The 24,131-nt window shown below is 46.8% G+C and overlaps 2 protein-coding genes across 3 annotated transcripts in view; one reads left to right on the plus strand and one right to left on the minus strand.

The window, feature by feature from the left end:
- Positions 1-24,131, plus strand: part of RCAN1 (regulator of calcineurin 1) — a 121,844-nt gene that overhangs the window by 20,261 nt on the left and 77,452 nt on the right. The gene's annotated exons all lie outside the window — the stretch shown is intronic.
- On the minus strand, positions 1,415-1,963 carry LOC138078753 (chromobox protein homolog 3-like). Of its 2 annotated transcripts, XM_068971601.1 has the most exons (2): positions 1,798-1,963; positions 1,624-1,727 (listed from the first exon to the last, which is right to left on the minus strand). In XM_068971601.1, the coding sequence occupies exons 1-2, from the start codon at positions 1,961-1,963 to the stop codon at positions 1,624-1,626; spliced, it is 270 nt and encodes an 89-aa protein (XP_068827702.1). The 2 variants fall into 2 exon arrangements, with proteins under 2 accessions (XP_068827631.1, XP_068827702.1); XM_068971530.1 differs by having other exon boundaries at positions 1,415-1,963.

Consider the following 24,131-nt stretch of genomic DNA (forward strand, 5'->3'; position numbering starts at 1 on the left):
GGGGCACTTGTAATTCTTCCCGCCTCTGCCAGCCCTTTCTTTTCCCTGGGAGTTCCTGGTCAGTCACTCAGGGTCACTGCTGGGGTCCTCCTTAGCTGGCTCCTGTAGCCACTCATTCAATGGAGGCAGGAGGGACCCACCCAGGAAGGAACTCTTAAAAAAAAAAATTGTTGACATACAGTTGATTTACAGTGATGTGTTAGTTTCAGGTGTATAGCAAAGCGAATCAGCTCTATATATTATATACATACATGGAGGTGGCAGTTTAGTCATTAAATCACGTCTGACTCTTGCAACCCCTTAGACTGTAGCCTACCAGGCTCCTCTGTCCATGGGATTTCCCTGGCAAGAATCTTGGAGTGGGTTACCATTTCCTCCTCCAGGGGATCTTCCTGACCCAGAGATCAAACCCCATGTCTCCTATATTACAGGCAGATTCTTTTTTTTTTTTAGGAAAGTTGGTTCACTCATTTATTCTTGTAGATTGTAAAATGCCAGTATTTTAAAACTATCTGATTAGGTTTCCAAGAACAAATCTGAGACATCCCATGTATCACAAACTTTCCTAAATATAGCACAGAGACTTCAATTTCTTGTAAAACAATGGTTCACCAAAAGGAACCATCAAGTGTCCATTTAACTAAATTTTGCTTTGCTATATTAAAACATACCAGAATTTTTCTACTTTTTGCATTCAGTTGGGAAGTTTGTTGATAGTGATAAAAATTTCCCTTCCAGGGTTTCTGCATATAAAACTGCATTTATATGGAGATATGGATGCAGATTCTGATAGGGATACTTTAAAAAATTACCCAATTTAAACTCCTTAATTTGTCTAATTAACTACAAGATTGCTTAACTTGAAAGGTTAAGACTTAAATTTTCAATCTAAGTTGAAGTTATTTCTTATATTGTTTAAAATGATGTAATTCCAGATCATGGACTTATCCATGTATTTACCAAAACAAAAACCACAACAAAAAATTAACTCCCAAACCATTTACATATGTCTTTTATGTATACACATATAAAAAACTTAGAATGGTCCTCAGGCATATATGAGTTAAATGCAAATTCTAAATTCTGATTGAGTAATGACTATGGAGATTTCCTCCAACATTTAGAAAAACTGTTCTGTAATGCTGAGGAAATAATATACCATGGTATCAAATTCTTTCCTATTGAAGGAGGCAACTACAGAAAGCTTTTATTTGTTCAAAGTAACCAGTGCTACAGATGGGAAAAAAAAAAAAAACCCAATGTAACTTCCCCAATATTACTTCAAAACAAACATATCAAACCTGATTTTCATTAGAATGTTGTTATTTCTTCACACTAATAAATAAAAAACCAAGACCCACATTTTATATATATATATATATATATAAATATATATAAAAGGCAATGCAAATAATTATTGAGCCTCATCTTCTGGACAAGAATGCCGAGTTAGTCTCTCTTCATAAAAAGCAATTACAGTTTGAGGATGCTTCATATTTGCCTCTTTTGCCAGTGCCAACTCCGCCTCCTCGGAATCTTTCCATTTCATGAGGAGCATTAATTCTCCACTGCTTTCTGTGGCACCAATTATTCGTTCTGGATCAAGACCTCTGGCAAAACCTCTCAGTTTATCAGCAGCATCTCTTTTCTTCTTTGGTTTGCTATCATCAGATTCACTGTCGGACAAAGATTTTCTTTTTGTTCCATCTTTTTCTTTACCAGCTTTTTGAGAATTAGATGCTTCAGTTAACTCTGGACAATCTAAATTTTCTTCAGGTTCCCAAGTACTGTCTGCATCTGTAAACCCCTTCCACTTCAGGAAATACTCCGCCTTCCCATTCACTACATGGCAGTCCAGTACTTTTTCTACTACAAATTCTTCAGGTTCTGCCTCTTCAACTTTTTTACTCGTTCCATTTTGCTTCTTTCCCATGTTTTGCAATGTAGTTTTATTGGAGGCCATTTTAAAAAAATTTTTATTTTTACTTTATTTTACTTTATAATACTGTATTGGTTTTGCCATACATTGACATGAATCCACCACGGGCGTACATGAGTTCCCAATCCTGAACCCCCTTCCCACCTCCCACCCCATATCATCTCTCTGGATCATCCCCATGCACCAGCCCCAAGCATCCTGTATCCTGTATCGAACATAGACTGGCGATTTGTTTCTTACATGATAGTATACATGTTTCAGTGCCGTTCTCCCAAATCATCCCACCCTCTCCCTCTCCCTCAGAGTCCAAAAGTCCGCTCTACACATCTGTGTCTCTTTTGCTGTTGGAGGCCATTTTTCATTGCAGACTTGAAGAGCTATTATTCACCGCCTCTGAGCTGCTCCGGGTCCTGGGTCTGCGGTGTCTCCGGCCCTGGCGCCTCAAGCTCCAATCACACCCGAGGGGCTACAGGCGGATTCTTTACCGCTGAGCCCCCAGGGAAGCCCATACATACTCATATATCTACTCTCTTTTTTTCTTAGATTCTTGTCTCATATAGGCCGTTAGAGCGTTGAGTAGCGTTCCCTGTGCCCTACAGCAGGTCCTTATTAGGTACCTCCTTTATTTGTGGTAGTGTGTACGTGTTGATCCCAAATATTCCAATTTATTCCTCCCTGCCCCTTTACTGGGCTTCCCCCTGGTGGCTCAGACAGTAAAGAATCACCTGCAATGTGGGAGACCTGGGTTCGATCTCTGGGTTGGGAAGATCCCCTGGAGAAGGGAAAGGCTACCCACTCCAGTATTCTGACCTGGAGAATTTCATGGACTGTGTGTAGTCCATGGGGTCACAAAGAGTCGGACACAACTGAGCGACTTGCACTTCACATGTATATATATTATCATCTTAGAAAGGCTTCCCTGGTGGCTCAGCTGGTAAAGAATCCTCCTGCAAATGCGGGAGACCTGGGTTCGATCCCTGGGTTGGGAAGATCCCCCGGAGAATGGAAAGGCCACCCTCTCCAATATTCTGGCCTGGAGAGTTCCATGGACTTTATAGTCTTGGGGAAGGAATTCTCCCTTTTCTCTGGTCATGGTCAGCTTAGCTGTTAAGAGTGCAGGACTGCCTCGGGTCCAGACCAGCTCTGCCCCTCCTTCCACGAGGCCGGGCCACACTCCACCTGGTCTGTGCCTCGACTTGCCTGCCTGGAAAATGGGAGTGGTCACCCTCAGGGCCCCTCCCAGGGCTCCCAGTGAGAAGCGTGTGAGTCCCTAGATGGAGCGAACTCAGAGGGCCTCCCTTGCCAGGACACCCTCCACAGAAAGACGGCTGTCCCCATCCTGAGGGCAGGTGACACACCCCTAGGCCCGGTCCCCTCTGCCCCTCCAGGGGAGCTCTAGATGCTGACAGATTTGGGGAGCACTGCCTGGATGTACATGGATGGCTGAACCCCCTGGCCCCAGAGAGTCTCCTTTTCCAGTTGCATCACACATACAACCCGGCTTGACAGAGGGGTGGCTGGTGTATCTGACTGTGGGTCCCAGGCCCCTTGGGGCGGTTTGTCCTGCCCCTATGACCCCCGTTGGAGTTGTTGGGGTGTCAGCTCCTCAGGCGGGAGGAGGGCCTGCCTCCCGGAAGCCTGATCACACCCCCCACCATGTTTCTCTTTCTTGGCCCAGGCTTCCATGTGGCTCCGATGATGGCACCCGCCCGCAGAGCCTGGCCCCCATGAGCTGGAATTTGCGATGAATACATGGCTTGTGTACACTCATCGCAGAGTCAGTAATCTGCTAAAAGGTCAAACTCAGCTTGATCAGAACACAGCACATCTAGGATTCTAGTCCTTCTGTGGATGTTGCTCCATTTTTTCCCCCCCCATGATCAGGGAAAAATCTTGGAGAACTCTTAAAAACTGGGTAACTTTTCCTCTCCCTGGGATGATCTTTTCCCCTGCCTCTCAGCACCATCCAGAGAAGGGAAATGGAGCCCCGGTGACTTGACCCACTGTCTACACAGCACCTACTCTGTGCCAATGCCCAGAGCAAGGGTCGCACTGGGGGGCGCTGAAGCAAATGCTTATGTGGTGTGTATTCCATGCCAGGCACTGTCGTACATGCTTAGCAACATGGATGGAGTTCATCCTCACGCAGACCCAGACCGGAGATGCTGTTCTTGTTCCCATTTGATGGATGCAGTCACTGAGGCCAAGGAGCCTGCTCATCACTGCATAGCTAAGTTGGGGTGGGGGCAGGACTTGAACCCAGAGTCTGGGTCCTTAACCACTCTCCCCTTACCCCGACCGCCTCTCCGCTCTGGTTCCTCACTTTGCCTGAAGCCAGCATCTCTGGGAAGTACTCACTTGCTGTGTGAAGATGCTGAGGCCTGGAGAGTCAGTGTACAGGCCAGGAGCCTGCCTGGGGTGTGGACGCCACACCCAAGGCCCTGACTGCAAACCCCGCTCCTCCCTGGCACCTAGAGGCTTTGCCAGTCCCAGCCCCTGGACCCTGCCCTCCTCCCCCCTCACATCCCCCATCAAGTTGAGTGACTTTAAGGGGCTCCAGGCTCCCCTAAAGGGAGTGCCTCTCTGCTCCTCTCTCCCACAGAACATTCTCATATTCTTTCTTTTTCTCTTTAGCTGCATCTCTGACTACAAAATTGTTCTGTCTTCCCACACGCATGTTGACTGGCCTTGTTTCCTCTGGCTTACTTCCTCTGGACAGTTCTTATCGTTTGCCTGTTCAGCTGCTGGACTGTTTGTTTTAGGCAGGTCCACTGTCCGACTCAAGGGTCAGGACCGAAATTCACCTGAGTCCATCAGTCGGTACATAACATCTCTGCCCCTCTTCTGGCCTGCAGTGACTGAAAACAATCATGTGTCCTTGGCACTGAGTAAGGGGATGAGAGGGTAGACGGTGTCCATCCCCAAGCCTTCCAGCCTCAATCAGAAACCAAGGGTAGGAACTTCCCTGGTGGTGCAGTGGTTAAGACTCCATGCTTCTACTGCAGGGAGTGCGGGTTCAGTCGCTGGTCAGGGAGCTAAGATTCTGTATGCCGCGTGGTGCAGCCAAAAAAAAAAAAAAAAAGGCAACAACATAAAAGACCAAGTGTAGAGTGGCAGTGTTTTCCTTGCATGGAGGGCGAGGCTGCACCTGGTTCCTCCTGTCTGGGTCTGGCATGCAGGAACCTTCCACAGGCATCCATCAAGGGGACAACTGGGCAGCTCCCATGTATTAGATGGGAAGACCCAGGAAAGCAGAAACTGGCCCAGAACTTCCACGAAGGAGAACACCCACAGCAGTTTTCTTCTCAGTTTCCCAGATGTTTCCCCATTTCTGTATTCACTGAACCCTATCTCCTGTTCTGAAAACCATGCACACCTGTTCTCTGGGTACATCTCACTGAGGCCCAGTTCCCCAGCCTCTGGGAGGCTCTGTGTCCACGCCTACAAAACCCACACAGTTATTCCAGTTCAGGCCGCCTCTCCCCCCATCCCTTGTCTAAGAGAGAAGCCGAGTGGGTTCACGCACGAGGACCTTCCCATCCTTACAAGACAGCAGTAACACCAGCCTGCTTAGCATCCCTTCATAACTTCCCTAAAAGGAAGCTTGTGATTTGAGGTCGCACCTCAGCCCATGTCACCAGCCAAATATTATTCGTAATAAGTGTTTTATAATCTGTGATGATGCATCTGGGGATCTGTCCAGCGATGGTGAGCTTTGCATGTGGTAAACACAGGTTGTGCCTTGTCCAGCATTCTGCAAGCACACAGTTGATGGGTGGGAGAGTTCATTCGCTTTGTGTCGAAACACACAAAATTGCCAGTATCTGAGCATTTGTTTTTAATCTAAAATTGTTGATGCTTCACTCTCATACCTCCCTCTAGGATCAGGTTTCTCATATGAAACTGTCTCAGTGACCTTCTCTGCAACTGGAGCAGGATCGAGGTCCTCATATGAAGACCCAGTCCATGTAAACTTGAGTTACATTTTATTGAAATCTAAGTGAGGGAAAATTTAGCTTATTTTGAAGAGAAGGCCAGCCCATCCAGCCCTGTCACGTGACTGCTTGTGGACCCCCCTGTGTGCCGAAGGCCCCTCTGCTTAGAACCTGGGGCTCGATCCTGTCTTCATGCCCCTGTGAGTGTGTGCTCAGTCCTCCAGTCTGTCTGACTCTCTCCAGCCCCATGGATGGTAGCCCACCAGGCTCCTCTGTCCACGGCATTCTCCAGGCAAGAATACTGGAGTGGGTTGTTGTTTCCTTCTCCAGGGGATCTTCCTGGCCCAGGGATCGAACCTGCATCGCCTGCATTGGCAGGCGGGTTCTTTAACCACTCGGGCCACCAGGGAAGCCACTTTTCATGCTCCCAGATGCCCTTAAAAGGAGCAGCACCACAGCCCCTTCCCAGGTCCTCCTGGCTCCCAGTCAAGTCAGGCCAGTGAGGTTTTCCTGTGATTGAAGATTGACGTCGCCTAGTGATCACTAAGTGCATAGAAGTCACATAGGAAAAACTGGTCAGGGATGAGATGGCCTCAGCCCAGAGAACGTTCCTTCTTGGGATCAGGAAACAAAAGGAAGAGACAATTGGGTTGGGTTCTGTTCGCTTTTTAAGGCTCCAGATGGCCCCAGAAAGACGGCTCAGGTAGAAAAAGCTGGTTGGGGATCTGGTGGATGGGTGCAGGAACAAACTGTCCCACTGTGTTGAAAGTGAAGACGCTCAGTCATGTCTGACTCTTTGCAACCCCACAGACTGCATTCCGTGGGATTCTCCAGGCAAGAGTACTGGAGTAGGTTGCCATTTCCTTCTCCAGGGGATCTTCCTGACCTGGGTCTCTTGCACTGCAGGCAGATTTTTTACCATCTGCGCCACCCCGCCTCCCCCAGCATTGTGTTGACCTGCCAACTAATCCCGGAGCTGGGAAAATAGGAATTGCCCCTCCCCCACCCCACCCCAAATGTTCGTCACCTTCTGATGTGGTGGTGTATGCAGAAGAACAGCAGCCTAAAGACTGATCCTTGGGTTTTATCAAATCTTTTTTTAGCCCCTCAACTGGGGGACAGTGCCAGCCGGGTGTGGCCATGTGCTTGGGTATTATCAGTTCAGTTCAGTCGCTCAGTTGCTACCCCATGGACTGCAGCACACCAGGCCTCCCTGTCCATCACCAACTCCCAGAGCTTGCGCAAACTCGTGTCTCTTGAGTTGGTGATGTCATCCAACCATCTCATCCTCTGTCATCCCCTTCTCCTCCCACCTTCAATCTTTCCCAGCATCAGGGTCTTTTCAAATGAGTCAGCTCTTCACATCAGGTGGCCAAAGTATTGGAGTTTCAGCTTCAGCATCAGTCCTTCCAATGAATATTTAGAACTGATCTCCTTTAGGATGGACTGGTTGGATCTCCTTGCCATCCAAGGGACTCTCAAAAGTCTTTTCCAGCACCACAGTTCAAAAGCATCAATTTTTCAGTGCTCAGCTTTCTTTATAGTCCAACTCTCACATCCATACATGACTGCTGGAAAAATCATAGCCTTGACTAGATGAACCTTTTGTTGGCAAAGCAATGTCTCTGCTTTTTAATATGCTGTCTAGGCTGATCATAACTTTCCTGCCAAGGAGTAAGCATCTTTTAATTTCATGGCTGCAGTCACCATCTGCAGTGATTTGGGAGCCCCCAAAAATAAAGTCTGTCACTGTTTCCTCATCTGTTTGCCATGATGTGATGGGACTGGATGCCATGATCTTAGTTTTCTGAATGTTGAGCTTTAAGCCATCACCCTGCACTAATGAAGCAGGGGCTGTTTGGGGAGGGAAGCACGTGCTGAGCAGGAGAGAGCTACCTGCAGGTGGGGCCGGCAGGGGTGGGGTCCTGGCTCCTCCTGACACCCAGGTGCGATGCCAGCCTGGCATTTCCTCCCGCCTCCCTCCGTGCCCACCCCACTCCCTGGCCCCCATAAGTAGCACTTCTCTTCTGGATGAAAGTTGAGATATTTGGGTGAACTGGGTTGTTTTTCTTGGGTTCCCCGACTCCCCATCGTTTTTCTTTCATCTGTCGACAAAGGAAGATTAGGTCAAGATGATGAGCTCTGAAAGCCTGGCAGAGGGAGCAAGGGGGTCAGAGAGAGTGTTCCCCACTCGCGGTGGCATTTTTACAGCTAGATTCCTGGTCTGCTGCAGCTTGCTGTCTAAACCACCTGTGTTGTAGTGGAGGTGAAGGGGAGCAGGTGGGTTAGATGAGATGGTGGCTTTTTCTACCAACTTGTGTCCACTGAGGGCCATTTGGGTTTTCATTAAAGACCCTGATGCTGGGAAAGATTGAGGGCAGGAGGAGAAGGGGACGACAGAGGATAAGATGGTTGGATGGCATCACCAAGTCAATGGACATGAGTTTGAGTAACTCTGGGAGTTGGTGATGGACAGGGAGGCCTGGCGTGCTGTGGTCCATGGGGTCGTGAAGAGTTGGACACGACTGAGCGACTGAACTGAACTGAACTGACCTGACCATCGTTAAGATCCAAGTTGTGGGATCTCGAACCCTTTAAGTAGATTAATTAATTGAATTGGAATTCAACGGCATTCTTGCCTGGTAAAATCCCATGGACAGAGCAGCCTGGTGGGCTACAGTCCATGGGGTCGCAAAGAGTCAACACGACTGAGCGACTTCACTTTCACTTCTTCATAAGGAGATAGCTTCTGTGTGTCCTGGTTTCTTCTTCTGAGCCTGCACAGGTGTCACCTGGACACTCATTGTAAGGGTGCAGCTTGATGAGTTTTTTACTAAATAAGCAAATCTTTATCATCACCTCCCACCCAGACCATAACAGAGAATATTATTATGCCCGGAAATTTCTAGACCATCCAGATCCAATGGTCCTGATCACTTTATTACTCAGCTGTAATTGGCTAGATAGGCTTTATGTTCTCATGAGGACTCAATTTTTCTTATGCATGAGATTCCTAGCTTCTCAAGTGTAGGAGATGAGGCCTCTGGTCCTCTATCCCGTGTGTCAGGATAATGTGGAGAAAAGACTCAGTCGAAGGGTACAGTTTAGAAAGGGAATTGAGAACGTTTTTCCTGGGTTTGAGTTCTCAGCCTCTTTTAGATCAGAGTCCTGAGGTTGCTGTCCTGTGTGGCATGCTCATCAGACATTCATTTATTCATTTGCCCAGCCAATATTTTCTCAACTCTTCTAGCCATGTCCTCAGACCCAGGGGAAAACCGAGCCATGCTTTGGCCATCAGGGGATGGACCTTTACATGGCAGAGACAGCTCATCTTTTTTATTTATTAAATATTCTGTAAGTCATTTATTTGGTTGCGTCAGTTCTTAGTTGCATCATGCAGGATCGTTCATTGCAGCGCGTGGATTCTCTCGCTGTGGCTGGAGGGCTTCAGAGCACACAGGCACAGTAGTTGTGGTGCGTGGGGTTAGTTACTCCACTGCATGTAGGATCTTGGTTCCCTGACCAGGGGTCGAACCTGCGTCCTCTGCATCGCAAGGCAGATGCTTAACCATTGGACCACCAGGAAAGTCCTCAGATCATTTTTAAATGTCTTGGTTATAGATTATGATTTCTGCTACAAGTAAAGCAAATGAGGACCTGTGAGGAGCAGGGACAGGAAGGATTTAATGGGGGCCCAGAAGGTTCTCTGAGGAGATGACGTCTAAACTGAGGTCTGAGGGTGCAAATAGTTCCAGGCAGGGGGGTGGCTGGTGTAGAGGCTTCAGCAGAAAGAACAGGGGACCTTCACACAGGAAACGGGTGTGAACAGAAAGTGGTAAGCAAAGGAAAATGGTTAAGTATTGAAATCCTGAATACTCATTGGAAGGACTGATGCTGAAGCTGAATCTCCAATACCTTGCCACCTGATGTGAAGAGCCGACTCGTTAGAAAAGGCCCTGATGCTGGGAAGGATTGAAGGTGGGAGGAGAAGGGGACAACAGAGGATGAGATGGTTGGGTGGATCACTGACTCAATTTACATGAGTTTAAGCAAGCTCTGGGTGGAGAAGGCAATGGCACCCCACTCCAGTACTCTTGCCTGGAAAATCCCATGGACGGAGGAGCCTGGTGGGCTGCGATCCATAGGGTCGCTAAGAGTCAGACACGACTTCACTTTCACTTTTCACTTTCATGCATTGGAGAAGGAAATGGCAACCCACTCCAGTGTTCTTGCCTGGAGAATCCCAGGGACCAGGGAGCCTGGTGGGCTGCCGTCTATGGAGTCACACAGAGTCGGACATGACTGAAGCGACTTAGCAGCAGCAGCAAGCAAGCTCTGGGAGTTGGTGATGGACAGGGAAGCCTGGCTTGCTGCAATCCATGGGGTCGCAAATAGTTGGACACAACTGATCCACTGAACAGCAGAGTATTGAAAAGTGTTTGCTGCACTTCTGTATTAGTTAGGGCTCTCCAGAGAAGCAGAACTCAGAGGAGGGGTCAGTATCTATAGGAAGACCTCAGACAGTGTAGGTCCCATTCCAGACCCTTAGATGTAAGGCGAATTATCGCAGTAAAGCAAGTCACATGAATGTTTTGGTTTCCCGGAGCATGTAAAAGTAATGTTCACATTTCTTTGTAGTGGTAATAATAGTAATAACTGTGCAATACCATTATATCTAAAAAAAGTCATACCCTTATTAAAAAATAATTTTTTGCTAAAAAATGGTAACCATCATCTGAGCCTTTGGTGAATCATAGTTGTAACAATGCAGGTCACCCATCACAGATACCATAACAAACATAATAATAATGAAGAGTTGGCAATATTTCAAGAATTCCCAAAATGTGACACAGAGACACAAAGTGGGCAAATGCTGTTGGAAAAATGGCTCCAGTAGCTTGCTGGAGGCAGGGCTACCACAAACCTGCCATTTCTGAAAAATGCTGTGCTGTGCTGAGGAGCTCAGTCATGTCCCGTTCTTTGTGACCCCGTGGACTGTAGCCCGCCAGGCTCCTCTGTCCATGGGATACTCCAGGCAAGCATACTGGAGTGAATTGCCATGCCCTCCTCCAGGGGATCTTCATGACCCAGGGAGAGAACCCAGGTCCTCCTGCATTGCAGGCGGATTCTTTAACCTCTGAGCCACCAGAGAAGCCCACCCCTCCACAAAAAAAGTGTAGTTGCTTCATCGTAAAGTAAAATGAGGTCTCCCTGCTCCTGTATGTAGTTTATGTCTGTATGTGAATAGAAGCAAACTAATTTGCATATTCATAGTTATAGTTAGCCATGCCCAGATGTCAACTCCACAGAGAGCTTCCTTGAATCTCTAGGTAAAGCAGCACACAGTCCCCCTGCCCCTTCCCATCTGTCCTCACAGTTGTCTTCAAACAACTGGATAAGAATCTAAACCATTGCCCTTTCAGGTCACACCACTGCTGCTGCTGCTACTGCTGCTAAGTCGCTTCAGTCGTGTCCGACTCTGTGCGACCCCAGAGATGGCAGCCCACCAGGCTCCCCTGTCCCTGGGATTCTCCAGGCAAGAACACTGGAGTGGGTTGCCATTTCCTTCTCCAATGCATGAAAGTGAAAAGTGAAAGTGAAGTCGTGTCTGACTCTTAGCGACCCTATGGATCGCAGCCCACCAGGCTCCTCCGTCCATGGGATTTTCCAGGCAAGAGTACTGGGGTGGGGTGCCATTTCTCACACCACTGGTATTCACTAAAGGCATATCAAAGCATAACCCTCAGATAAGACCTAATGTCACATATCTACACGAGGCTCTGGGGACTCATGCTTGGTGTGTGTTTAATTTTTGTCATTGGCATTCTGGATGCTCTTATGAAGCCTCTGGTGAAAGTCAGGCTTAGAAATCATAGAGGTTTCTTTTCAAAAAAGACTGTATCCCCAGGCAGGCAGGTACTTGCTTCTGCAGTGGTTTGAGGAAGCTTGGCCTGTGAGCATTTTAAAAAATTTCTAAGCACATGATCCAAAGCTAAAAACAACTTAGGATCTTTTCAGTGTTTACCTCCTCTGGGCTGATGTCCTCTGCATCCCTTGTAATTTTCCCTCTGCCTGTCCCTAATTACAGCAGCTCACCTAGCAATTTGATGAACATCTTAACGGGTGTTCATATCAACGGGATTATATTTCGTAGGGGAATGTAATTTTCCACTGCAGTCAGCGATGAAAGAAGAGAAGGTCAGTAAAAGAAAACCTTTTGCAAGAACGATGTATTTCAGGAGTTTTTCAGAAGAACACACTATAATTATGAAGTTTTATTTTTACCAAGTACAATTTTTTTTAAAAAACAATGTCTGTTTTCTTAGATTTGGTAGAAGCATCAGGAAAGAGAAATACTTTTGATATTGAAAGGCTTGTTTTTCATCATTATTTTGCTGTGAGGGTTTTTTTTTTTGGTGCATTCATCCTGAACAAGAGAGACATTTGGGATATTTCAGGCAAACTGAGTTTCTGATTTCTCTTTAGGTTATTAATGTCCTCTGAGGGCCCAGCAGGGTTATAAATTGAGATTTCTTGAAATAAGTTGTGACTTTCCTACATCTAGAATTTGGGCAAAAGTGATGTTGCTCAGTTGCTAAGTCACATCTGACTCTTTTCAACCCCATGGACTACAGCACGCCAGCCTTCCCTGTCCTTCACCAACTCCCGGAGTTTACTCAAACTCATGTCCATTCAGTCGGTGATGCCATCCAACCATCTCATCCTCTGTCGTCCCCTTCTCCTCCTGCCCTCAATCTTTCCCAGCATCAGGGTCTTTTCCAATGAGTTGGCTCTTCACATCAGGTGGCCCAAGTGTTAGAGTTTCAGCTTCAGCATCAGTCCTTCCAATGAATATTCAGGACTGATTTCCTTTAGGATGGACTTGTTGAATCTCCTTGCAGTCCAAGGGACTCTCAAGGGTCTTCTCCAACACCACAACAGAATAGCATCAATTCTTTGGTGCTCAGCCTTCTTTACAGTCCAACTCTCACATCCATATGTGACTACTGGAAAAACCATAACTTTGACTTGACGGACCTTTGTCGGCAAAGTGATGTGCCTGCTTTCTAACATACTGTCTAGGTTTGTCATAGTTTTTCTTCCAAGGAGCCAGGTGTCTTTTTTCATGGCTGCAGTCACCATCTGCAGTGATTTTGGAGCCCAAGAAAATATAGTCTGTAACTATTTCCATGATTATCTTGGTCGTGAAGATCTTTTTGTACATTTCTTCCGTGTATTCTTGCCACCTCTTCTTAATATCTTCTGCTTCTGTTAGGTCCAGACCATTTCTGTCCTTTATCAAGCCCATCTTTGCATGAAATGTTCCCTTGGTATCTCTAATTTTCTTAAAGAGATCTCTAGTCTTTCCCATTCTGTTGTTTTCATCTATTTCTTTGCATTGATTGCTGAAGAAGCCTTTCTTATCTCTTCTTGCTATTCTTTGGAACTCTGCATTCAGATGCTTATATCTTTCCTTTTCTCCTTTGCTTTTTGCCTCTCTTCTTTTCACAGCTATTTGTAAGGCCTCCCCAGACAGCCATTTTGCTTTTTTGCATTTCTTTTCCATGGGGATGGTCTTGATCCCTGTCTCCTGTACAATGTCATGAACCTCATTCCATAGTTCATCAGGCACTCTATCTATCAGATCTAGACCCTTAAATCTATTTCTCCCTTCCACTGTATAATCATAAGGGATTTGATTTAGGTCATACCTGAATGGTCTAGCGGTTTTCCCTACTTTCTTCAATTTAAGTCTGAATTTGGCAATAAGGAGTTCATGATCTGAGCCACAGTCAGCTCCTGGTCTTGTTTTTGTTGACTGTATAGAGCTTCTCCATCTTTGGCTGCAAAGAATATAATGAATCTGATTTCAGTGTTGACCATCTGGTGATGTCCATGTGTAGTCCTCTCTTGTGTTGCTGGAAGAGGGTGTTTGCTATGACCAGTGCGTTCTCTTGGCAAAACTCTACTAGTCTTTGCCCGGCTTCATTCCGCATTCCAAGGCCAAATTTGCCTGTTACTCCAGGTGTTTCTTGACTTCCTACTTTTGCATTCCAGTCCCCTATAATGAAAAGGACATCTTTTTTGGGTGTTACTTCTAAAAGATCTTGTAGGTCTGCATAAAACCGTTCAACTTCAGTTTCTTCAGTGTTACTGGTTGGGGCATAGACTTGGATAACTGTGATATTGAATGGTTTGCGTGGGAGACGAACAGAGATCATTCTGTCATTTTTGAGACTGCATCCAAGTACTGCATTTCAGATTCTTTTGTTGACCAATCTAGATACTATATTCAAAAGCAGAGACATTACTTTGTCGACTAAGGTCCGTCTAGTCAAGGCTATGGTTTTTCCTGTGGTCATGTATGGATGTGAGAGTTGGACTGTGAAGAAGGCTGAGTGCCGAAGAATTGATGCTTTTGAACTGTGGTGTTGGAGAAGACTCTTGAGAGTCCCTTGGACTGCAAGGAGATCCAACCAGTCCATTCTGAAGGAAATCAGCCCTGGGATTTCTTTGGAGGGAATGATGCTGAAGCTGAAACTCCAGTACTTTGGCCACCTCATGCAAAGAGTTGACTCATTGGAAAAGACTCTGATGCTGGGAGGGGTTGGGGGCAGGAGGAGAAGGGGACGACAGAGGATGAGATGGCTGGATGGCATCACTGACTCGATGAATGTGAGTCTGAGTGAACTCCGGGAGATGGTGATGGACAGGGAGGCCTGGCGTGCTGCGATTCATGGGGTCGTAAAGAGTCGGACACGACTGAGCAACTGAACTGAACTGAACTGAACTGTTTCCCTGTTTTCCCCATCTATTTGCTATGAAGTGATGGGATTGGATACCATGATCTTCGTTTTTTGAATGTTGAGTTTTAAGCCAGCTTTTTCACTTGGCAAAGGTGAAACTCAATAAACTGTTGCCTGGGGGTGGGCAGCAGGCTGGGCATTCCAGAGGATTCTTGCAAGCTGTTTCTGAGCAGCCCTGTCCTTGGGAATCTATACAAGAGCCGGGGCCACTGCCCCCCTCAGCAGGAAGTTCAAAGGAAAGTTGTCGTGGGGTAATTGGGAATAAACAGGTAGCTCTCGGTTAGACTTCTTAATCTATTTAGCTTTGTGTGTGTATATGTACTTGTTTTGTTTGTTTGTTTGCACCAAGCAGCATGCAAGATCTTAGTTCCCCGACCAGGGATCGAACCCGTGACCCCTGCAGAAGTGCAGAGTCTTAATTCCTAGTTAAGTCCCCGGGAAGTCCCTGTAGTTTGGTTTTTTACTGGTCAGCCTTCAGGTCTCCACAGTGGCTGACCCGGTCCCTGATTCTCTATAAAGTGTGATTAAGTTTATCAACCTACAGAGATTCAAACATAGAGGCTCTGGGTATTTGCCTGGGCTGCCGTATCCAAGTGCCACAGACTAGGCAGCTTAAACAATAGACGCTTACTGTCTCACAGCTCTGGAGGCTGGAAGTCCAAGCTCAAGGTGCTGGCAGCTTTGGCTTCTCCTGAGGCCGCTCCCCTTGGCTTGTAGATGGCTGTGCCTCACGTGGCCTTGGCCTTGTGCATGGTCTATGTCCTGATTTCCTCTTCTGATAAGAACACCAGTCAGATTGGTCTCATTTTACCGTAATTACCTCCTTAAAGGCCCTATCTCCAAATATAGTTACATTCAGAGGTACTGGGAGTTAGGGTTTCAACATGTGAATCTGGGAGGTAAGTCACAGTTGAGCCAATAACACTGTTAGTGTGTATGTGTGTATTTCCCTGATGGCTAAGTGGTAAGAATCAGCCGGCAATTCAGGAGACACAAGAGATGGGGGTTCGCTCCCTGGGTCAGGAAGATCCTCTGGAGAAGAAATGGCCACCCTCTCCAGCATTCTTGCCTGGAAAATTCCATGGACAGAGGAGGTTGGTGGGCTACTATCCATGGGGTCGCAAAGACTTGGACACGACTGAGCAACTAAGCACCCTCACACCCTGTTATTGTAATCTTCACTCTCCAGCTGAAATAGAGAGTAGGATGGTGGTTGGAGGCTGTGGAAGAAATGGGGAGATGTTGGTCAAATGTGCACACTTTCCGTTATGAGATGAGTGAGCTCTGGGGACCTAACGTCCAGGATGGTGACTGTGGTTGATACTCCTGTTTTTTTGCACTGCGTTAAGAAAGTAGACCTTAAGTGTTCTCGTCACACGCATGAAAGGGGAGGGGGTGACTCTGTGATGTGATGGACGTGTCAACAGACTTCATTTTCAGTGATCTTTGTCACGTGTAACGGGATTGCCATCTGGGAACGACCACTCATTTTCTTTGGGGCTCTTGGCTTCTAGGCTCAGAATTTAGCAGCTGGCGAGAATCAGGGGAGAAGCAGGGACTGGCAGGAGAGGGAATTTCCTCTTTCCTCCTCCTCCTGCTTCTTGCTCTTATTTTTCTTCTTCTGTTTGAGGAAACTTTTCAAGTAAGAGGGAAGAAGAGGGTATGAATAATCCTTTCTCAGATTGATAAGATCTTTTAAGGGGTGATACCAATGCATCTTTTGACTTTCCGAGGTATTCATTTTTATTTCGTTCTGTTTTTAAGAAGTCTTTATTCCCTGCCTCCCTTGCTCCACCCCAGTCCCGAGCTCTCTGAGCAGAGGCAGTCAGGATCCTAGAAACAGCGCCCTGGTTTGAGCGGGACGTTAGAACCGGCACCTTTCAGATCTAAGACGCTCTGACGAAATGATGAAAGTGAAAGGGTTAGTTGCTCAGTCGTGTCTGACTCTTTGCGACCCCGTAGACTGTAGCCCGCCAGGTTTCTCTGTCCATGGAATTCTCCAGGCAACAGTGCTGGAGTGGATTGCCATTTCCTCCTCCAGGGGATCTTCCGGGCCCAGGGATCGAACTCGCGTTCTCCTGCACTGCAGGCAGGAGATTCTTTACCATCTGACCCACCAGGGCAGCCCAGCAAAATGACACGGGAGGCACAAACACCCTGGTTCCTCAGACTCTCCAGCCTGGGCGCGTGTCTGGTTGCTGTTTCCCACAGAGACCAAGACAACTCTGGGACAGCTCTAGGACAAGACCTCTCCAGAAGGCTCGAGAACTCCAGACTCACTGCTCACTGTTTTTGTTTTTTTCTCTCTGTCCTTTTCCTAGTACTGGCTTAAAAGCTGTATTTGAAGTTTTGACCTAACACTCCCCTCCGTCTTCCTTCCCTGTCCTGTTCACAAACGTCCCCTGTGTCACTGGCCTTTCTCTGCTCTTCCACGGCTCACAATGATGTTTTAGACCTGTGTAAAGGTGACACTAGCAGGGTGGTGGGAAGCCCCCAGGTCTCAGGCTTCAGACCCAAAAGGCCAGGGCGTGGGGGTCTCTGCTCTGTACAACCTCAGTCAAGACATTTAGTCTCTGTGCGGTTGGATTCTCTCATTTTTTGTTTTTGTTTAGTTGCTCAGTCATGTCCGCCTCTTTGCAACTCCATGGACTTGCAGCATGCCAGGTTTCCCTGGCCTTCACCATCTCCCAGAGTTTGCTCAGACTCATATCCATCGAGTCGGTGATGCCATCCAACCATCTCATCCTGTCATCTGCTTCTCCTCCCACCTTCAATCCTTCCCAGCATCAGGGTCTTTTCCAATGAGTCGGCTCTTCCCATCAGGTGGCCAAACTGTTGGAGCTTCAGTTTCAGCACCAGTTCTTCCAATAACTATTCAGTGAAAGTTGCTCAGTGGTATCTGACTCTTTGCAACCCCATGGACTATACAGTCTATGGAATTCTCCAGGCCAGAATACTGGAGTGGGTCGCCTTTTCCTTCTCCAGTAAATATTCAGGGAGTGGGGCAAATACTGTTACATCTCTTAGGATCACAGTGAGGCTCTTACAACGGTGAGTGGCCTTAGAGAAGACTCCAGAGCCTAGCTGGGTGCTTGGGACCATGAGGAGCACCGGCGGTCACCCTCATCCCCGCCCCCCACCCCTCACCTCCCCGACCTCAGTTGTCGGGAGCTTGCCCCCTCCCCCTGCTGCCTGCCTTTGCAAGCGCTGTCCCTCCAGCTGCCTCGAGCCGCAGCCCATAATTCCTGCAGCCCAGGAGGACGTGTCTGGATGGGAGTCCGTCAAGTGAGCTGCAGTGATATTTGAACACGAGCCCCGATCTGATTATTCCTCAGTCATTCAACCCCAGGCAAGAATGGATTCATACTTTCCACTGCCGCCTGCGCCAGCCGGTTTCCATATCAGCCGGAGCCTCAAGAAGACGGAAGGACACACTGTCATTCTTTCCATCCCCGCTGACCCGGCCTGCTGTTCAGGGTGAATGCCAGCACGTTCAGCCAGAGGAAGTTGCAACTGCTGACCCGGGTCGGGCCGACCGGCCCCCACTGTGTCCAGCACCCTTGAAGAGAGATAAGCTATCTCTGGTTGTTCTAAAGCTGGACTTTGCCTTACCTGGGAAATGATTAAGGCCTTCTCCTTGCTCCTTGGGAATTCTCCGTCAGGAGCTTTCGTTTTGAGCCGTTGACGCTTTGGGTCTGACAATAATGCAATGTGACATTTCACACCGTGTTCTGTGGTGTTAGTTGTAAAAGTGAGCTTGATAGCAAATTCCATATGGATTCTTCCCGAGAGCCCTGGGAGACAGATCGGTGGCTGTTATTTCTATCTTACAGAGTAGAAAGGCAGTTTAAAAGGAGAAGAAAAAAGGAAAAAGAACATGCTCCTGCTTGCTCGGGGTCATCACTGCAAACCAGTAGGCCCAGGTGGAATTAGAGTTCACAGCCCTGGACTTGCCAAACCCTCACCTTCCTGTTCCGAGCCCAGGGACATTCATTGTGGACATTCTATTTCAGTTTTAGAAAATTTCTTCAAGGGAAATGAGAGACGGGTCTATTTTAGGACCCCTGATTAAATTTCATTTTATTTTGTTTTCTGTAAAGCAAAGAGTTATTCATCGGCAAGCATTAAGTGACATCTGAGTAATGCAAGACCACTGTTAGGTTTGGCGTCACGGTTGTTGAATCGGTCATGAGCATTTGTTAAATACATGCATTGAGTCATATGTTTTAAGAGCTGGGAGGGACTTGGTAATCATCTAATCCACTGGCTTCCAAATCAGGCTGCTTGTTAGAATCATCTAGAGGGCTTATCAAACATAGAGATACCCCAGAACTACTCAGGGCCTGGGTCAATAACCTGCCCTCTGTCTTTAGCACTGAATTTCTTTTGCTTCTCTATTTTTTTCTTTTCCTTTTTCTTTTTTGCTGCACCTTGAGGCATACAGGATCTTAGTTCCTCAACCAGGGATCCACCCCAAGCCCGCCTGGACCCCCAGGGAAGTCCCAGCCCTGCATTTCTAACAAACTCCCCAAGTGGTTCCTAAACAGCCAGCCTGAAAGTCACTAAAGAACCCACCTTTAAGTATCACTGAGTACAGATCTTTCTTTTTCGCATTTGCCTGTTTATTTTTCTGGTCATCTGTTTTGCTGTCCTTCAGGTAAGGAATCCAGGGCCCCAAAGCTAAGCAACCTTGCCTGGGGTCACGCGACTAGGCAAGTGTCAGTTGGGACTGGAAATCCCACTGTGTCATCCCCAGGCCCAACAGCATGGCTTGCCCAGGGCAGGTAGCCAGGGCACTGTCTGCAGAGCCACCCAGACCTCGCCTGGTGACATGGGCCCAGGCTCCTGCAGAGTCATTCTGGCCTAGATGGGCCTCTCAGAGGACCCAGTGGGTTCGGGAGATTCCTCCCCATCCCTCTGGGAGCGTTGCTTGTGGGGCTGTCCAGAAAGCCTTCTCTGCCTCCCGGCAAGGCCACCTCCCTATGGCTCAGACGGGACCAGTAACACCAGAGCAGGTGCCAGGGCTTAGCCTGGAAACAGAGCTGGCCCGCCAGTTCACTTGGTGCCCTGTGATAGCAGCCTGCCTGAGAACCCTCCTGTTACACAGTCCTTGGCCATGAGTGTCACTTGTTGGTGGGTTCCATTATATGGGCCATTTTATTTTATTAAAAACTTTTTTCTTCCCATTTTTTTCAATAGATCTACATTTTTATTTTCTCATGGTATTTAATTCTACCAAAGCCCACTTACATATATAGTTAAGACCTAGCTATCTATGATGGTGAGATTATTAAAAATCATCAATAGGTTGTCTTTCCCACATTTTAAAAAAATAATTAAATGCATTTATTTTAAGCTGAAGGATAATTGCTTTACAATATTGTGTTGGTGTCTGCCAAACATCAACATCAATCAGCCACAGGTATATACCTATGCCCCCTCCCTCTTGAATCTCCCTTCCACCTCCTTCACCATCCCACCCCTCTAGGTTGTTCCAGAGCCCCGGTTTGAGTTCCCTCTCTATTTTGTTGAGATGTAATCAGCACACAGCACTGTCTTAAGTTTCAGCTGTACAGCATCATGATTTGACTTGACACATCATGACGTGATCTCCAGAATGTTTAGTGACCATCCATCATCTCATACAGATACAAAATAAAAGAAAAAGAAAAAAAAAAACATTTTTTCCCCCTTGTGATGAGAACTCTTAGGATTTACTTTTCGTATATAACAGGAGACAGTATGGATTATATTAATCATGTTGTGCCTTGCATCGTACTTGAAACGGCCCACGTGTAAATGATTGTCCAAGAGACTTCAGATAGGGCCCTGGCTATCTAATTGCTTTTTTGGCTCAATGGAGAGGTAATAAGAATACATAGTGTGGTCTTCTCAGATTTCTAGGGAGTTTGGCTAATTGTTACTCACAGCAGGAGACCTCCTAACCTATGATATAATACATTTCTTAATTTCCTCCTGCAAGAGAATTCTGATGTCTTTCTTCCATCCCTCTTCCTTCCTGGAGTTTCTCAGTCTAATATTCTAACTTATTTCCAGATCAAATCAGTGCAGTTCCATTCAGTCGCTCAGTTGTGCCCAATTCTTTGAGTGTCCAACTCCTGAAGTTAACTCGAACTCACGTCCATTGAGTCGGTGATGCCATCCAGCCATCTCATCCTGTCATCCCCTTCTCCCTCCTTCAGTCTTTCCCAGCATCAGGGTCTTTTCCAATGAGTCAGTTCTTCACATCAGGTGGCCAAAGTATTGGAGCTTCAGCTTCAGCATCAGTCCTTCCAATAAGTATTCAGGACTGATTTCCTTTAGGATTGACTGGTTGGATCTCCTTACAGTCCGAGGGACTCTCAAGAGTCTTCTCCAACACCATAGTTCAAAAGCATCAATTCTTCAGTGCTCAGCTTTCTTTATAGACCAACTCTCACATTCATACATGACCACTGGAAAAACCATAGCCTTGACTAGACGGACCTTTGTTGGTAAAGTAATGTCTCTGCTTTTTAATATTCTGTCTAGGTTGGTCATAACTTTTCTTCCAAGGAGCAAGCGTCTTTTAATTTCATGGCTGCAATCACCATCTGCAGTGATTTTGGAGCCCCAAAATATAAAGTCTGTCACTGTTTCCACTGTTTCCCCATCTATTTTCCATGAAGTGATGGGACCACATGCCATGATCTTCGTTTTCTGAATGTTGAGTTTTAAGGCAACTTTTTCACTCTCCTCTTTCACTTTCATCAAGAGGCTCTTTAGTTCTTCTTCAGTTTCTGCCATAAGGGTGGTGTCATCTGCATATCTGAGGTTATTGATATTTCTCCCAGAAATCTTGATCCCAGCTTGTGCTTCATCCAGCCCAGTGTTTCTCATGATGTACTCGGCATATAAGTTAAATAAGCAGGGTGAGAATATACAGCCTTGACATACTCCTTTCCCTATTGGGGGAAATTTATTTCCCAGATGGTACTTATGTAACATGGATTCCAGTATGATGTCCTTATTGAGCTTACCTAAATTATATATATATTGAGGAGGGAGGATCATGAGGTAAGTAGACAGAGAGATACAGGGTCAAGGTCAATGTAAAATAGTCTATTTCCACCGCAGGCATCTTTTTTTTTTTTTTTGGTGTCTCCTTATCCCCATCCAGATATAAATGCAATTTTTCTGTTTAATTGAGAGCAAACATGTCAGTATATGTTAATAACAAAAGAGTCCAAGGTGTAAGAACCATGTGACCTGAACTCTATCCTTACCATTGTGTGAGCTTACTCCCAACTCTCAGTTAGCCTTTGCCCTGTCCTTCTCTGGATCTTAAATGCTCCATATGCGGCATGAATGGCTGATGAAGCAACTGCTAAGATTTCCTCCTACTCCAGCATTTGATAGTTGCATCTCTCTAATGATGCAGACAACACTACAAAAAGGAAACCGCTCACACTTTCAACTCCCATCCAATTATAAAAAGAAAATTGCCCATTCCAGTAAGAAGACAATGAAATCAAATCCAGAGATAGGTGTTTACAATTGTCAATTGGAAATTGCAAACTCGAATGTCTACAGGTGACAAGCTTGCATATAAACAGGTGAAGCCAACCTTGAGCAAGTGTTTTAGGGAGCAAGGAGCACACGCCCTGTCTATAGACAGCAGCTTAGCTCCAGTCTCCTGCCACCACACACGAGTGCAAGGCGCCCTTTCGAAGTGCACGTCGCCTTGCCATCCAAGAGAAGTCAGAAATCCAGACTTTGCTCTTCAGTTTCCCGATATTTAAATCTCCACAGCATACATCTTACCCTTCTGCCTCTGAATCTCCAGCTCCGTGTTGGCTGTCCTCAGCACTCCGACCCTTAGCTGGCTCAGCTTCCTTACCCTACTCGCCACTCCTGGCAGTCTGCTCACTGGTATGTCTGGACCTGCCTGGAGGGCTGCAGACCAGGCTTGCCACCTTCCTAGGGGACCTTCCGCTCCGACACTCACAGACATTTCACGCTCTATGGGTCCAAACCTTGTTCACGGTCTTTACTCCTGAACTTACCACCTCTCCTTGGTTCCCTCCCAACCACTCAGTTGTTTGAGCCAGCAACAGGAAAAATGCTGCCGCATTTTCTTTCATCCTCGTTTATTCAGCCAAAAGGTTTGTAGATTTCACATCTCAACATGCTTTCCATCTGTTTCCACTTTCCCATCCTACCTGCAAACTGTCTTAGTTCTCAGAACACCCCTTGCCTTAGTTACTGCATCAGCCTCCTACCTGGCTTGGCGCTACCAGGTGGCGCTAGTGGTAAAGAACCCACCTGCCAGTGCAGGAGACATAAGAGATGTGGGTTTGATCCCTTGGTCAGGAAGATTTCCTGGAGAAGGGAATGGCTGCGCACTCCAGCATTCTTGCCTGGAGAATCCCATGGACAGAGGAGCTTGGCAGACAACAGTCCATGGGCTCACACACAGTTGGGTATGACGGAGCGACTTAGCATGCACACGTAACCTCCTATCTAGCCTTGCTGTTCTGCTCCAGCAACCTCCAGTCCACCTCTAGTCTGTTTCCTGAGGGCTCGTTCTAAGACCCATTCCATCATCTCTCTTTTTTTGTTTCCTCTGCTTTTACCAACTCTTGTACACTTATTGGGCTTCCCTGGTAGCTCAAACGGTAAAGAATCTGCCTGCAATGCAGGAGACCTGGGTTCGATCCCTGGGGTCGGGAAGATCCCCTGGAGAAGGAAAATGGCAGCTCACTCCAGTATTCTTGCCTGGAGAATCCCCATGGACAGAGGAGGCTGGTGGCTGCAGTCCATGGAGATCGCAAAGAGTCAGACACGACTGAGCAACTAAGCACAGTACAGCACAGTTTGTTGTCGGTCAGTTGCTCAGTCATGTCTGACTCTTTGGGACCCCATGGATATCTATATTGTTTATATATATATAGTTTTTCAGATCCTTTTCCCATATACGATATTGCAGATCTGTGAGTAGCATTTCCTGTGCTATACAGTAGATTATCTAATTTCTATATAGTAGTTCATGTTAATCTCAACCTCCTGTTTTATCCTTCCTTCCCCCACCCTCCGCCGCCTTTCCCGTTTGGTAACCATAGGTTTGTTTTCTAAATCTGAGTTGTTTCTCTTTTGTAAATAAGATCATCTGCATCCTTTTTTAAGATTACACATAAAGGTGATATCACGTGATATTTGTCTTTGTCTGACTGAAGGGTTCACTCTTGGTGTTGTACACTCTGTTGTTGTTCGGTTGCTAAGACATGTCCAGCTGTTTGCGACCCCATGGGGCTGCAGCACGCCAGGATCCTCGGTCCTTCACCATCTCCTGGAGTTTGCTCAAATTCATGTCCATTGGGTCAGTGATGCTGTCTAACAATCTCATTCTCTGTAGTCCCCTTCTCCTCCTGCCCTCAATCTTTCCCATTATCAGGGTCTTTTCCAATGAGT

The sequence above is a fragment of the Capricornis sumatraensis genome, chromosome 1 (assembly GCF_032405125.1).
Source record: "Capricornis sumatraensis isolate serow.1 chromosome 1, serow.2, whole genome shotgun sequence".
In the NCBI taxonomy this organism is placed as follows: Eukaryota; Metazoa; Chordata; class Mammalia; order Artiodactyla; family Bovidae; genus Capricornis; species Capricornis sumatraensis.